The sequence below is a fragment of the Hydractinia symbiolongicarpus genome, chromosome 3, assembly GCF_029227915.1.
Source record: "Hydractinia symbiolongicarpus strain clone_291-10 chromosome 3, HSymV2.1, whole genome shotgun sequence".
NCBI classification, from domain to species: domain Eukaryota; kingdom Metazoa; phylum Cnidaria; class Hydrozoa; order Anthoathecata; family Hydractiniidae; genus Hydractinia; species Hydractinia symbiolongicarpus.
Window position 1 is genome coordinate 4,368,626 of NC_079877.1, and position 15,597 is coordinate 4,384,222.

General features: G+C 32.3%; 1 protein-coding gene across 1 annotated transcript; it reads left to right on the forward strand.

The window, feature by feature from the left end:
* Window positions 1-2,476: 2,476 nt before the first annotated feature.
* Window positions 2,477-14,667, forward strand: LOC130635540 (BAG family molecular chaperone regulator 1-like). The gene is made up of 7 exons (XM_057444899.1): window positions 2,477-2,724; window positions 8,240-8,365; window positions 12,043-12,125; window positions 12,361-12,474; window positions 12,738-12,845; window positions 13,663-13,725; window positions 13,812-14,667. Exons 1-7 carry the CDS (start codon window positions 2,682-2,684, stop codon window positions 13,872-13,874), a joined length of 600 nt encoding a protein of 199 aa, XP_057300882.1. The 5' UTR covers window positions 2,477-2,681; the 3' UTR covers window positions 13,875-14,667.
* Window positions 14,668-15,597: the final 930 nt, after the last annotated feature.

The window sequence follows — 15,597 nt, forward strand, 5'->3', positions numbered from 1 at the left end:
GAATAAAAAGCAATGTATTTTTTAATAATTAATAGTACTGTATTTTCCGATATATAACCCGCACATCGTATAACCCGCAGTTCAGCTTTTTTAGGGAGTTATAAACTAGATGCTATCAGATAGCCTGCACCTTCGTATAACCCGAATAAAATTTCAATCAATGTGTTTTACTTACCCGCACCTTTGTATAACCCGCATCGTGTTAAGAAAAAATTTCAGTGTATTTTTACTTACCCTAATCATTTTATAAACATGTGCGCATATTCTGTGTCATTTTTTTTCATGCTGGAGACAAGTGGGGGAAGTTTAAACTCGTCAACCCCAAACACAAGAACCAAATGTCTGAACCAGCGACTCTCTCAGTCTTAACTTCCAGCATTTTTAAAGATTAACTCATAATATTCTCGAATGCGAATAATACAAAATTTATGCGTCCAACATTCTTTAAGAAGATATCAAAGATGCAATAAGTAAATTGTTCTTAAACTCAGCTTCAAATCCAGATGGTTTTCCAGGACTGCTTCTCCTTAATTGCAAAGAACAATTATCAAACCCGCAAAGAATGTAAAAATGTAGACGTAACTTATCTTGACCTTGCAAAGGCATTCAACAAAAGTTTAAAAACTAGGCATACAAGGATAAATTCTAGATTGGATAACAGCATTCAGGAAAAAACGGTCTCAAATGGTCTATGCAAATGGCAGCATCTCTTCACCAGTGCATGTTCTCTTTATCACTCTCGTATGATATCGATAAAAGCATTCGTCAAAGCACACTCCTCTAAGTTTTGCGGACAACACACACTTGCATCAACACATACTCACCCCTAACGATTCAGAGAATCTTAAAATGTCACTGAACCACATTTATGCCTGGGCAAATCACAACAATATGTTTTTTAATGAAACAAAATTTGAATTATTACAATACGGTAAAAACCATGAACTGAAGCAATCTACCTAGAAGTCACCATCCGGAGAAACCATAACAACCAAGAATTAAGTTAATGACTCAGGAGTAATTCTGAGCACTGTACCTTCATGATTTATATCAACAATGAAAAAGGAAAATGATTGTCAAGCTGGATCCCTCCAGTGTTTCAATCAAGAAAACCAGTTGTTATGCTTATACTATGGAGATCACTAGTTGTACCTCATCTAGAATATTGCCCACAGTTATGGTCACCTTCTTCGAAGTACTCGAATTAGTACAATCAAGTTTGTTGCGAAAAATCTATGATTCTTCTTCTCTTCTTCCTTCACTACTCCCTTCTGCACTCATCTTTTCGTTATCCTTTAACTCTCTTCCCAGAAAGCTAAGAGATTTAACTCGATTGGACGCATAGTAGGGAAGTTTAAAACCTATCTTGAAAATTTTCTTCAGACTGTACCTGATGAGCCCCAGGTCTTATATATGCAACAGAATCAAGACCTGAACAACAATCTCCTGACAGTCCTTAAGAATGCTACATCTATTCCACTACCCTTTGCAGGTATTGGAACAGTACAAGAAGACACCGTTGAGGTGAACGCCGGTTGAGCACAACAGACGTGAGTGACCCTAACTAACGGAGGCTAACTGGAAACTGATAATTTACTTAACCTAAATACTAAACATGGTAAAATAAAATTCCCAATTATTTGTGTTTAAAGTTTGTTTACTATAGCCGTAGCAGTTTGTTTAATAATTATTATGAGAGAGAGAACAGGGGTTAACAATATTGTTATAACACTGTTAATGTGAATTAAAGAGAAAGTAAACAATCAAAGCTCTAACCATAAAAATAAAAATAAATCATAAATTTTTTGTGAAACTTTATGTGCATTTAGACATGTTCTATTAAATACTTATTTTCAGGCTCAAATAAGATTACAAGAATTTTAAGCATATGTGAAGGGTATTGTATTTATTTCGTGTGAGATAACTGTATATTTTACATTAAATAAATATCTACGGGAAGATCATCAGATAGTATAAATACTAATGCAGGTGATGGCCACCTATATAAGATCAAACGATTATTATAAATTAGCAGGTATGAGACTACAAAAAACATTTTAGTAGTATTGCTCAGCCTTAGTGAATCTCTCTTTCCTATGCCATAGGTATTTTAATGCACTTTACCTAGTTTGCCAAAAAGGTAACTCTGTTGGGTCTAGAAGCAATGATGTAATTCCCTTTTAGCCTATAGGCTAAAAGGGAATTACATCATTTCTTACCTAGGCCTAGGTAAGAAATTATTACAGCCAGCCAGATATGCAAGATTTAAACCCGTCGTGTGGTCCAGCAGTTTCTTCTTTCATTCTTAGGACTGCTGGGCAAAAAAAGTTGGCGCAATGCATGCCTGAGTTTGTATGGTAAGCCAGTGCCTGTGACGAATAGGAGAGTGAAAACGTTTCTTCTATAAAAATTCAACGGGACTCTTTTATATACAATACAGAAATTACTCTTCACTTTAACAGTAGGCTTTAAGTAAACGTTGCAAAGGTTGATTTGTTAGCTAGACAAAGAGTAAAGTGAAAGTAATGCTAGGTAGCGAGCTAACTTTGATTGAGTTTTAGTTAAAAAGTGAGCTGAAAAATGTAAGCGCATGATCGCTGAAACGAAACGAATGTTTGTTTCACCTCGATAACCCCCCATCGCATTCTAAATTTAACTGAGAAAAGAAGCCAAAAATCAAAATGTCGGGTGTAAAGCTGCGTGAGAAGTTCGCGATTGTCCACGGTAATAAAACCTTTTTTCTTTTATGTTTATTTTTTAGTATTCTTTAGTGTTTTGACATTTTTCTCCTGAACTTAACACTTCTTTGCTTGTTGTCAAAGTTTTTCTTTTGAAACCATAACTTCTTTCTTCTCTTCTTTATTTGCATATTTTAGAAGAGATAGCTAGATGTGCATATTTTACTTGGCTAGCCTCACAAACATACAGGGATACACCCTGTCTATTATTTCCAGGAGGGGCCATGGCTTAGATGGGGGAGTTCTAGAGTGTTTAATGCTAATTTTAAGCTACGCAGACCCAATTAGGGTCTGAGCTCTACCCAATTGAGGGTCTGAGCTCTACCAGCCAATTCCACATCCATAATATGATGCACACATACTGCCATCTCCCCCAATTTCCCTCACATGGCTTGGGTTAACCTGGGGCTATGAGTAACATCCACTCGCCATATTGAATTGCTGCTCTAAGAGAATCAAAACCCGGTCTCACACAAAGTACAAGAGTTATAAGCACTACGCTATGGTACCATAAACTTACTGGCTGTAATAATGAGACATTTAAAAACCAGCTCACTCTTAAAATGGTTTTATCAAAAATTAAGCCGAGCAAGCACTATTGCTATTTTAAACTGTAAAATTTTTCGAAATATGCTTATCCCTGTAAGTGTTGAAAAAGTTATTAGTTTACTAAAGCTAAATAAATCCAATGGAAACGCCTTGTGACTAGTAAAACAGGATCACCAGTTTTATTAAATCCTTATCCAAGTCTTTTTAACAAATTTGTATTTAGTGAAAAGGTCCAGCCTATTTTAAGATGCTGAAAACAGATGCTACAAAGTACCTTCCTGTCTCTTTTTCGCTAATTTCTATGAAAATTTTGAAAAGTTAGTGCACAAGCAAATTTTTCTTTTTACTTCTGAGCAAAGTTTCCTTAAGGTGGCAGTAACCCTTTTATGGCTATCCAAATATAAAGCTGACTTATTTACTCAGTGTCTTATTTCTCCATTTTTTTTACTTTTCTCTAAAAATATATATAGGCCTTAATACATAATAAAATGACCTTAACTTAACACCAAAATTGCCGACTCAGCAGAAATTTCTATTTAAAAATGTATTATAAGCAAGAAAAAAATCTGCTTCCACGAGCTCCAACTTTTTACAGTCCCGTTATTTTTCATCAGCTTCTGTTTTTAAATGAACCTTGGGCTAACCCATGAAAAAACGGTGTGCAAAGTTTTTTTCTCCATTCATACTTTTTTAACAATAGCCTTTTGTTTTTTTCAAAAGATTCTTTTTAGAATCCCCTGCTGCATCAAACGCTGTTAAAAAAATATTCTAAATAAAAAGATTTCTGCACACCGTATCATGGCTGCATGATTAACAACGCTAACAACGAACCAGCAGTATGGTTCCATTATTAGAGAAAAGACGAAGCAGGCAACCTTTTGATATTGATATCTGAAAAGTTTTAATATAAAAAAGAAGGGTGAGTCTATCATCATCATCATCATTCTCAGCTTAACATCTGTTTTCCATGCTAGCATGGGTTGGACGGGGTATAGTAATGACCCTCTTCCAATCTGATCTCGACTGTGTTAGATCTAAACTCAACTTCCTCTGTATTAAGTCTGTCCTTATAACCTCCTGCCAAGTCTTTCTCGGTCTGCCTCTCGGCTTTGCCCCAGGAACTATCAAGTCTCTGCACTTTCTCACCCAATTTTCCTCCTCCATTCTTTCCAAGTGCCCCAGCCAATTTAATCCCCAGCCAATTCAAAGCATGTCTAAAATTTTTAAAGTAAAACAATAATGCTATCAAAAGTTAAAGCTTGTGCAGTGTAACATAATGAAGATTGTATTAAAATTCTACATAATGCATCATCTTTGCTGTTATTAATGTTTCTCTTTAATAATTACGTCATTTCTTTCTGTACAATTTGGCAAGGAGGTAGACTTAAGCTATATTCGGCAAAACTAATTAATTATTAATGAATTTTATTTTAAAGAGGAATTGTTGAGCCTTAATATTTTTGGTGATGATAATAGTATTTTAGCTATAAAATCGTGACAAATGTGTTGTAACAAAAAAATAAGGATATATAGTTTGAAAATAACCTTTCGTAACTAATTGTGTAAAAAAAAGAATTCCGATTTTTCAACTATTAAGTCTCTACACTTTTTTACCCAATTATCCTCCTCCGTTCTTTCCAAGTGCCCCAGTCAATTCAATCTCCCTATCTGGATAACATCTATAATTCTACTGATACTTAGCCTGCTTCTTAGCTCATCTGAAACTCTTTCTGTCTCTCCGACTGGCATTACACATTCACCTAACCATTCTCATATCATTCCTTTCTAAACGGTCAAGATCTTCCTGCTTCACTGCCCATGTCTCACTACCGTACAACATTACACTTCCTACATAGGCCTCATATAACCTAACTTTTATCTCAATTGACAAGACTCTGCTAGTCAACAAAGGAAGTAACTCTCTGACCTTTTTCAAGCATATGAAAAAAAAAAAGATTGTTTGCCTGCCAAACTCTTGTGCCTTGTGGTACATACTATGAAACATCTTACTCATGCTTGGGATTGTTTCTTTATGGTCAAATAGTATTTATATTGCCCCAATTATACACAAATACAATTATAAAGCTCCATTAGCAGTAAAACAGATTGTCTCATATAAGCACTTACTTGCTAAATAAGAACAAAAGAAAGGTAAACTGTTTTGTTTTTATTATTAAGAACAAAATAAGAACAAATCACACTGAAAAATGTTTAAAAAATAAAACATTCGGAAAGTCCATAGCACAAATGGGTGGATTTAATGAATACTTACTTTGAAGTAGATTTTGTAAGATCTTCACGCATCCAACTTCATCATGTCAAATTATGTTCAGTTTCTAAAGCCCAACATGAACAGCATGTTCATGTTGGGCTTTCGAAACTGAACTAATTTGGTATCAGTGGCTCATCAGGAACAGTAGAAAGAAAGCAATCCAACTTCGACTTGAAACAGTCTAGGCTGCAAACAGACAGGTTGTGTATTGCCTTTGGTAGGCCATTAAACAATCATATAACTTAAACAGCTAAGCTAGCGCAACGAATCTTATAAAATGGCCCTTTTTTCACTACAGGAACAACACATTTTTGACCCAAACGATCATTAGTGTTCAATGTGATGCCTTTTTTCACCAAAGTTTGGTACTATGTTTTAATCACTTTTCAGATGTAAATTACCGTTACCATACCGTTTTCCTTCTCTCCAAAGAAAACAGAATTAATCTTTTTAGTATCCCAGAAAAACCATGAGTATTTTCATAGTAAAGGTTCTTTGCACCATTTCTATGTCTTGTATTTGTCCTTTCATTAGTGGAGACCGTAACTGGGAACAATTGTCAAGTAATACATTAATTTTATGAACTATTACTTTGGGGACAAAAACAATCAGGCAGGAATTTCGCGTCAAAGACTTTTGCGAATTGTAATTTTTGGACAAATTTTGAGCAAAAAATAAAAAATCGCTTTATTTGAAAAGAAAAATATTTTGCGAATGGCACCAATTCTTTTTTTGTCTTAATAAGAGTAATCAAAAGTCAGAATCTGTTACTGCTTCAGGGAATTAGGATTTCTGAGAAATGTTTGTAGCAGGATAGAAGAATGATAACCGCCAATCGTTGTTTGTAGTTGATTAAAAAAGAAATAAATCACTGACTTACATAAGAATTCCCCATTTTGATAATTTTTGTGTTAAAAGAATTTTCACGTCTGTAAAAAATATATGTATAACTTTGTGTGAAAAAAGTTTAATGTTAGGTGGGGGGAGGGGGGAGGTTAAAACTTGAACCAAAAAATTAAGAATTAGGATGATAGTGATGCTACTGCTAGGTCATAGATCATCAATCTTTGTTGTGTTTGGCTTTGAAAAAACACTAGTGTACTTAAAAGGTAAAAAACACCTAGGCTAAAATAATGTTTCCAATGAAAAAGTAATTACAAATTAATCAATATAAATTTATCTAAAAGTCTTCTTCGATGTACATATACTTAACTTAGTTACATAAAAAACCCACAGCTAAAATAAAAGAGTAGAAGAAAAAATATATTTATTATTGCTCCACCAAGTAGAATTTCTGATCATTTGCTGTTGCCTGCTGGTTTGCTGCTGGTATTCTGGTTGTTTTGTGCAGACTGGTTGCCTGTTGCCACGTAAGGACGTGTGAAAACTTAAAAACTGAATATAATGTAACCGTACCTTTATTAGAAAAACCAGATCATACTCTTTAAATAATTTTCTCATCAAAAAACAAGGCTGTGTTGGTTTAAAAAAAACATAAATAACATTGCTCCTGATTACATGCATTCAAAATTCCTTCTGACAAAAACTGCCACAAAACTAAACTAGAGGAGCTTCAGAGGCTTACACTTCCCTTGGTCATCATAAAATTTCGCAAAAGAGCCTTCCTTCTAGAGCTGCAAAAGTGTGGAATAATCTTCCGGACCAAAACTTCAATCTCTAATATATATGAAAAATTTTAATGGAGATCACTTTTCAAATTTAATTTTTGAAGATTATAAAATATTTTACTGTTTAATTGAGGTGGGGCAGTCTAAGGTTATTATTTTCTGTTCCTTTTTTATTTCAATGACATCCTTGCAAAATAGTCCTCAAGCGTCATTTTTTAATATAACGTAACTTATCATCACATTGACCCCTTAAATTAAATCTTGTGATGCAATCCCTATTTTTTCATATACAACCTCTAAAAAAGTTAATCATGTGTGTAATTTCTTTGAGTTATATGTAACCCTCTAAAGAAAAAGTTTTTGTACAGTGTTGTCCCATTTAGTTCTCTTAGGCTAGGTACATCAACAAGGTAAAATATATAATAACACAAAAGGGATATGTATTATTTGAAAAAATTGAACCACATAAAAACAGAAAGACTAAAAATTGCTTTTGGCTTTGTGGGTAAGGAATGGGTATACCGCCAAAATTACCAACAAAATACTGAGACATCAAAATTTTAAGAGCTAACTTCTAACTGTACATACAATGGAGATGAGCCCCCAAGTGTAAATATTTTTTTGGATCCCGAATGCAATGAATGAAAAAGATGTATGACAGCAATGTAGAGGTTGTTAATATATCAATATATTTAATTGGTTATATTTCAATCAACTATCATTAAGAAAAGCCTGTTCCTATTATCATCTTTATGAAGTATGATTCTAAGGGGATACCTATTCTGCTTGGTGAATACATGTGTATAAGAAAATCCTATTAATCTAATTCAAATATGTATGCAAATTATTAGAGGCAAAGTTTAATTCACTCAAAATTTTGCATTCTTACACTCTCCTCATATTTGGTAATAGGGTGCAAATGAACTATATTATGACATAAGGTATAGCATTATCTGAGTAAGGAGGCAAGTCATTTCCTGAATAAAATGCTTTGCGTCTACAAGGCATATCAGTAAGGAGTAACTACTTGTCTTTCTATTTTTTGTTTTTAGATTCAAAAAAGCATGAAATCATCATTGAGGTGCCACCTTCACATAAAGTTACACTAAAAGATTTTTCAGATGCAGTTGCTAGAAAATGTGGTGTTCCACAGCACAAACAGAAACTTATTTGCAAAGGTGAGTACAACAAGATTATTATAAATTTGCACAAATTACCACAGAGAAACTTACAATATGTGTGTTTTAAATTTGGTTAGAAAAAAGTAGTAGTTACAAAGAAAGGAGGTTGCAATCCAGGTAATTTGCGCCACAACGCATGTTCGCTTATGTGATGGTCAATATTTAGAAAATGACCGCAGAATGTAAATAGGCAAGAAAGTGAACTGATGTCATTGGTATCAGATTGTACTCTCAGCCTAAATGCCTTTTTTTTTTCGAAAATGGTAAAGTGTACATAAGAAGTTAATGATAACACCTGAAGTAGTTTTCAATATTGATTCTGAAGGTGAAATATACCAATAGAAGTTTATAATTTGTTTATAATATATTAATAACTGTATATTACAAAATATATCGTAGTACCAATATAATTTCTTAAAATATGTTCAAATTATGGTTATAAATAAATCATTGAATATAATTAGGAAGGGTATCTTAATAGATCACACATCATGTAATCATATTATCAGCAAGTGCAAATAGATTATAACCAAACAGAACTTATGTGCATTTATTTTAGATATCTATTTATGTATTTAATTTATTTATTTATTTATTTAGTATTTCTTTGTTGCAGATAGCAGTAATTTTTTAAGTCACAGGCTTCTGTCACTTCACTTCACTGCTTCTTGTTTATACTAGAAAACCTTTTTTCTTCATAAACTTTAATTTTCTTAAATTAACCTAGAAACGATGCTATTTCTTAACATATTTTATATATAAGACCCACTCGAAACAAAGTAATATCAGCATGCACAACTGGGTTATTATTAGAACAGATTCTAAAAAAACTGTCTAAAATTTGAACACTTCTTTTCAACTTTTCTTACATGTATTTATTTCAATAATCTTTTTACGCTCAAAAAAAACAAAAAAAATATAGCATATTTTTAATAGCGTAATAACACAAGGTAATTTTTTATGTCTACTTTAAAATAAAGTTAGATTGACAAAAAAAACTGTTCTGGTTAATATTGTGAAGTTGCCTGTTTATCTGAATTTGACTGGCAGAACACAAAAAAACAAAATCGATATATACTAACCAATAGTGTGTTTTACACTGTGAATGACAGACTGTATTTGTCGTTATCAGAAATTTATTCCTCCTAAAATTATGTTTTAGAAAAATCTTGGGGCCCATTTAGCTGGTCTAAATTATTTTAACAAATATTTCCCTCAAAAAATTATTTTTATGTTCAATGAAAGCAGGCCAAAAAAAGCAGATTAACATACTGGTTCACAAGTAATAACGATGAGATTGCTCTTGTTACATGCTTCAAAACAAATTTAATTTTTTGTTTGTTTTTAAAACGTCCATACTGTGTAAACAACACCAATACATATACTGCATTGAAATTGGCAGACAATGAAAATTTTTACACATAATAAAAGTTTTTGTTTTTATAAAAATACAAGAAGCCCTGGGGGCTCTAAGAATTTCCGCTCGCTACCGAAATATTTGATGACAACCTGCTAATTCGTTGTGTTATCGTGCCAAACATTCGAAGAGTTTTGATGCATGAAACTCTGAAGATAAAGCACACAAGTGACATTATATCTTACAACAAACGCAAACAAAACGAAACTTGTCATAATAAACTCACATTTTAAAAGAAATTTGTAACAAAAAATACAGCCTATGATTCATGATTGAAAGTCTTGCGATTGAAATTTTTATGGTCTTAAACGGCATTTAGTTTACAAAAAATCAAAATTTTGATGTGACCATCATTTTTAGCATACTTTTTTTAGTAACTGTGCCAATTTTTGTTGAAAATAAAGCAGTTTTAATTTTTGGATAAATTTTGGCCTAAAATGACATTTAGGTGACAAAAAATCAAACTTTTGTACCATCATCATTTTCAGTATACTTTATTTGTTAACTGTGCCAGATTTAGCCGAAAATGAAGTGGTTTTAATTTTTGGACCAATTTTGGCCTAAAATGGCATTTAGGTGACAAAAATCAAAATTTTTATGTCATTATTATTTTCAGCATACTTTTTTTGTTAACTTTGCCAATTTTTGTTGAAAATGAAGTAGTTTTAATTTTTGGACCAATTTTGGCCTAGAATGGCATTTAAGGTGGCAAAAAAACAAAATTTTGATGTCACCATCATATTTAGCATACTTTTTTTGTTTACTGTGCCAAATTTTGTTAAAAATAAAGTAGTTTTAATTTTTGGACCAATTTTGGCCTAAAATGACATTTAGGTGACAAAAATCAAAATTATTATGTCACCATTATGTTCAGCATACTTTTTATGTTAACTCTGCCAAATTTTGTCGAAAACAAATACCAATTTTGTCCTGAAAAGTCATTTAGATGACTTCCCAGTAGTTAGGCAGCTTGGGTACGAAGTTTACATCTGTGACGGAGGAACGTGTAATCCCAGGGTCGATTTTTTCTCAAAAAATGCTCCGAAAGAAAAAAACGACGGTTTTAAAGAATTTCCTACTCGGGCGCGGAAATTCAATTATGTATCTGATGTGGTATCGATATATAATCTATTGTTTTAATTTTAGGATCTTCCTGTCCATGTTTTCTGCTATTAAAGGACGGAAGAAGAACATTCAAAATAAGCTAGATTTAATAATTTTTCAAAAACAAAAGAATATGCCTAAAATAGATTGATAAAGAAATTAAATATTTATAATCCAACTCAGTTAATAAATAATTCACATAAACTTAAAATTAAAATTCATCTTGAATCAAGTCCTTCACTTAGTGCTTTTTAGTTTAATCATTTAATAAAACGAAAATTAGTAAAGAATATTATATTTGAGTTATGAACACATGGAAAATAAAGCTAAACTGATGCACTATGCTAGTACAAGTGCTGGTACTAAAATTTTAATTTATTTATTTGATTTTTTTCGCATTTCACATTCCATGTTTAAGTTAGAAAATCTTTTTTCTTCGCAGTGTTCAAGGTAGAAATTTTTTTTTCTTTGCAGTGTTTAAGGTAGAAAATCTTTTTTCTTTGCAGTGTTTAAGGTAGAAAATCTTTTTTCTTTGCAGTGTTTAAGGTAGAAAACATTTTTTCTTTGCAGTGTTTAAGGTAGAAAATCTTTTTTCTTTGCAGTGTTTAAGGTAGAAAATCTTTTTTCTTTGCAGTGTTTAAGGTAGAAAATCTTTTTTCTTTGCAGTGTTTAAGGTAGAAAACATTTTTTCTTTGCAGTGTTTAAGGTAGAAAATCTTTATTCTTTGCAGTGTTTAAGGTAGAAAATCTTTTTTCTTTGCAGTGTTTAAGGTAGAGAATCTTTTTTCTTTGCAGTGTTGAAGGTAGAAAATCTTTTTTCTTTGCAGTGTTCTATGTAGAAAATCTTTTCTCTTTGCAGTGTTGAAGGTAGAAAATCTTTTTTCTTTGCAGTGTTTAAGGTAGAAAAGTTGTATTTGCTAAAACAGTCCAATAAAAATTTTAGAGTTAGTAGAAAACTTAAGAGAAAAAAAATTATCTGTCGAATTCTTCTTGATACGTTGTGTAACATAAAAAAATATGTTACCTCGAATTTCTGAATTTAGGACCTCCTAAATGTTTTTGCATGGACGAAAATTTAAAATCATGTTTTATGGAATTATAGATTAGTTTTTATATTGTAATAAGATTAAAAAATCAAAAATTTTTGTTTACAGGAAAAACACTGACGGATTTTTCATCAACTTTAAGTGATCTTGGAATAACATCCAAGAGCAAAGTCATGGTTATTGGTAAAAAGGTATTTTTGTTCTTTATGATGTTGTTAAAGATTTTTATTAAAAAAAATTGACCCTACAATCAGGCTTCCAAGAGTATGTATGGAAATTTTGCAGAACACTAAACCAGTTGCGCTATATTGGTTTCGATTTACGAGGATGTCATTGCAACGTCTTCATAAAATTTAAAGAATTAGATGAAGCACATGTCCTTCTTAAAGAACTGAACATTGAAAACTCTTTACTTGATTATTTTAGTTCGATATGGCCGAGCAGCAAAATATAACTAGCATTGAAAAAATTGGTAGACAAACAGAAGAACTTTGGAGACTGTTCGAAGAAATTAAACAAGAAATAACCGGTGTCGAGCAGGTATGAGTTGAACGCTGTTTAATGTGAATTTGAAATTATTTAGGGGAATGTTTTTTTCAATACTATTTTATTCTCTTACCATCTGGCTTTGCGTTACAGATAGAGATCTAGAATATACAATTTTAGCGCATCATATCTTTTTCTAAACTTGTAATGAACCACCAATCGACGGGGAGAGGCGATGTTAAAAGACACTAAAATTCCCTATTTAATAGAAAATCTCTCTTTTTGTTTACCTGTTAATTTTTAGTCTTGTTTTGTAGGGTTACTTAGAAAAAGAACAAGAAAACGAATCGTTTAACAAATTGACGAAGAGAGTAAAGTACCTCGGCGAAGGACTGATGAAAAATTTAGAATCTTTAGATGCTTTGGTAAGAATGAACTGCTGATTTACACAAGTGTTATTGCTGCAAAACGTGTGCATTTTTATGACGACTTTGGTAATACACGGATGTCGTGCCTTTAATAATAACCCTTTAACCATATTAGACCTGTGTTTTTGACAACTCCCGGATTCTTGAAAAATGCGCCTTCCTCATAACGTGTGAATGAAAAAACGAAGTGATGAAATTCAGCGGTAATGTTGCATGAAACAAAGCAGCATTAACGTAAAAGTTTTTGCTAACGTCAGCATTAACGCGATGAAGTCATCAAGGAAATGTTGTTAGGACATTTTAAGCTATAATATTTAATTGTGTTATCCAGTTTTTTGCTACCCATCAACACATCATTCATTTTTATGTTTTCAATGACGTCATTGCGCGATTTATTAATTCAAATTTGTTCCCTTCTTGGAAAACGGGAAAACAAAGCAACAGTTTTTGAAGATCTGTTTATAATCTTTTATGTACCAAGTATTATCTGAAAAATTTATAATAAATCAAAACTTAAAACTATTACCAAGGTTTATAAGGATGTAATGAGAATCATGTCTGAAGTTTGTAAAATAAAATCTCACAGCAACTGACGCCTAAGAGCAACTGACAATAAGCTGTTTCTCAGTTTTAACTAAAAGAGATAAGAACTTTTATTTTCACCGTTTTTGTATTTCCATTATGGCCATTGTGCAGTCATAAAAAATGCAACGAATCTCTGCTTAAAAATACCCTACTATTTTTTGTTCTGTTTTCTACTGCTGACTCTACTTTCTAAATAATATATCTCATATTCCTTCTTTTTTGTCTTTAGAACTTGGACAGCAGTTTTTTAGATGCGAGGGAAAAACGGAAGTTGTTGATAACGAAAATTAATGTAAGGATATTGTTTGCTTGTTTGTTCGATGTAATGTTTAATTTGTCGTTCGTTCGTATACCTGTTCGCATTCTTTTTTATCTTAGGGGTACCTTTCAACTGTGGACGCAGAAGAAGAACGTCTAAAAGAAATAACATCAAAACTATAGCATTAAGCTTTAATATAGTCAAAATTTAGAAATTATTTATATATACAAATGTTAGTTAAGTGGTAGCAAGGCGAATTAGTTTATTTTAACGCATGTAATCATCTACCTCCATGATGCAATCTAGAAGAAAAGGATTAGAGGTCTGTTTTGTGGTTTCTATATTATATATTCCGCACTTTTGTGTATTGGACCTCGCATTCCATTTTGTTGTGAAATAATAGCAATTTTGTTACTAGGTCGTTTTTGTGTTGATGCACGAATTTTTTGAAATAAAATGTCTTTTTTTTAATGATTGTTTTATTACACAGGATGGTACTCAAACCAAATGAAATCACCATACTTTACAACTGTTTAAGAAGCATTGTCAGAAAAAAGACTTATTCTTGCTTTTGTGATCAAGTTTCGGTAAAAAATAACTTAACTTAAAAGCTCTAGCAAAGAGGAAGAAACACATGTAGACTTTTCAACTAAAAAGGTTTTTTTATCAATATATACCAGTCGTTAACCCGTAAAAAAATCCAGGCGATCGCCCATTCTACATATTTTGTGCATTTCCAGCACAAAACAATTTGGTTACCATGTGGAACAAAATGCGACTTTATTATAAGTTAAACTGGTAGTTAACTTGTGGATTTTTTCGTCAGTGTAATGTAATGAAGTGCTCTACAGGAGTCTAAAATAGAGCTGCGGATATCAATGTTAACACGTTGGTAACCCGTAGGAAAATCCAAATCCAGCCCTAGTACATATTTCGCATTTTTATTTACGTTTATAAATATTTCGTATGCCAGTAGCACGTTTGTTTTTTCTTGCGCACACGGGGATCGAATACGGCATTTTCATCCCCAGGGGTCTTTAAAATAAGCATCGAAAGTATCTGAAAGAGCTCTGCAGGCGAGAATGAGAATACGAGTCTTATCAATAGGCCGTTAGCCCCTTAAAAATCTTCGGAAATCAAAAATACAATTGCCCTTTTCGCCAAACATCTCGTACAAATAGTATAACATCAGCCCTGCTGTCGTTAACTGGTGAAAAAATTCCATGGGAATTCAACCGTTAGGAAACCGGATTAAAAAATATCGCATTTGCATTTGCTCCTTTCGTAGCATGATCATTTTCAAATGTTTCCTCGAGCACATATAGACAGTTGGAATGTGGGTAATATAACGAATGGAGATAAAGAAAAGAATTTTAAAGAGGACTGGCTTGATGGTGACAAAATCGTTTTTTATTAATCTAACCAGGCCTGGAAATTTGACGGAAACGATCATTTCGCTTCCCTGAATCAATGAAGACGGTAACGACAAATCCCTTAGACAATTTTTCAAATCTTATTCACTCATACTCACAAACTTATTACTACTTTTATCTATTCTTCAAAGAGCAGGAATAATATTTGGTTGTTATATTTTTGATAGGTTAATTTGTTTAATCGAACAATGTTTAGCAATTGTTGGCAAGTGAAACTTTCATTATAACGTAAAGAAGATATATCAATCGCTAGCATCAGAATTGGATCTTCTTACTCAGACAGTGCTCGAATACACAATTGTTTCTAATAAAGAAAATTTGTTCTTTTTTTTTAATTCTTGTCAACGTTGTTCCATGGGCTTCGTTTCAGTGTTATGACTTGAGATATTGACTATAAATATGTCTATGACTATAAATATGACTATGACTATAAATACGGTTTGAGTGCCAACATGGTTTATATATCCATCCA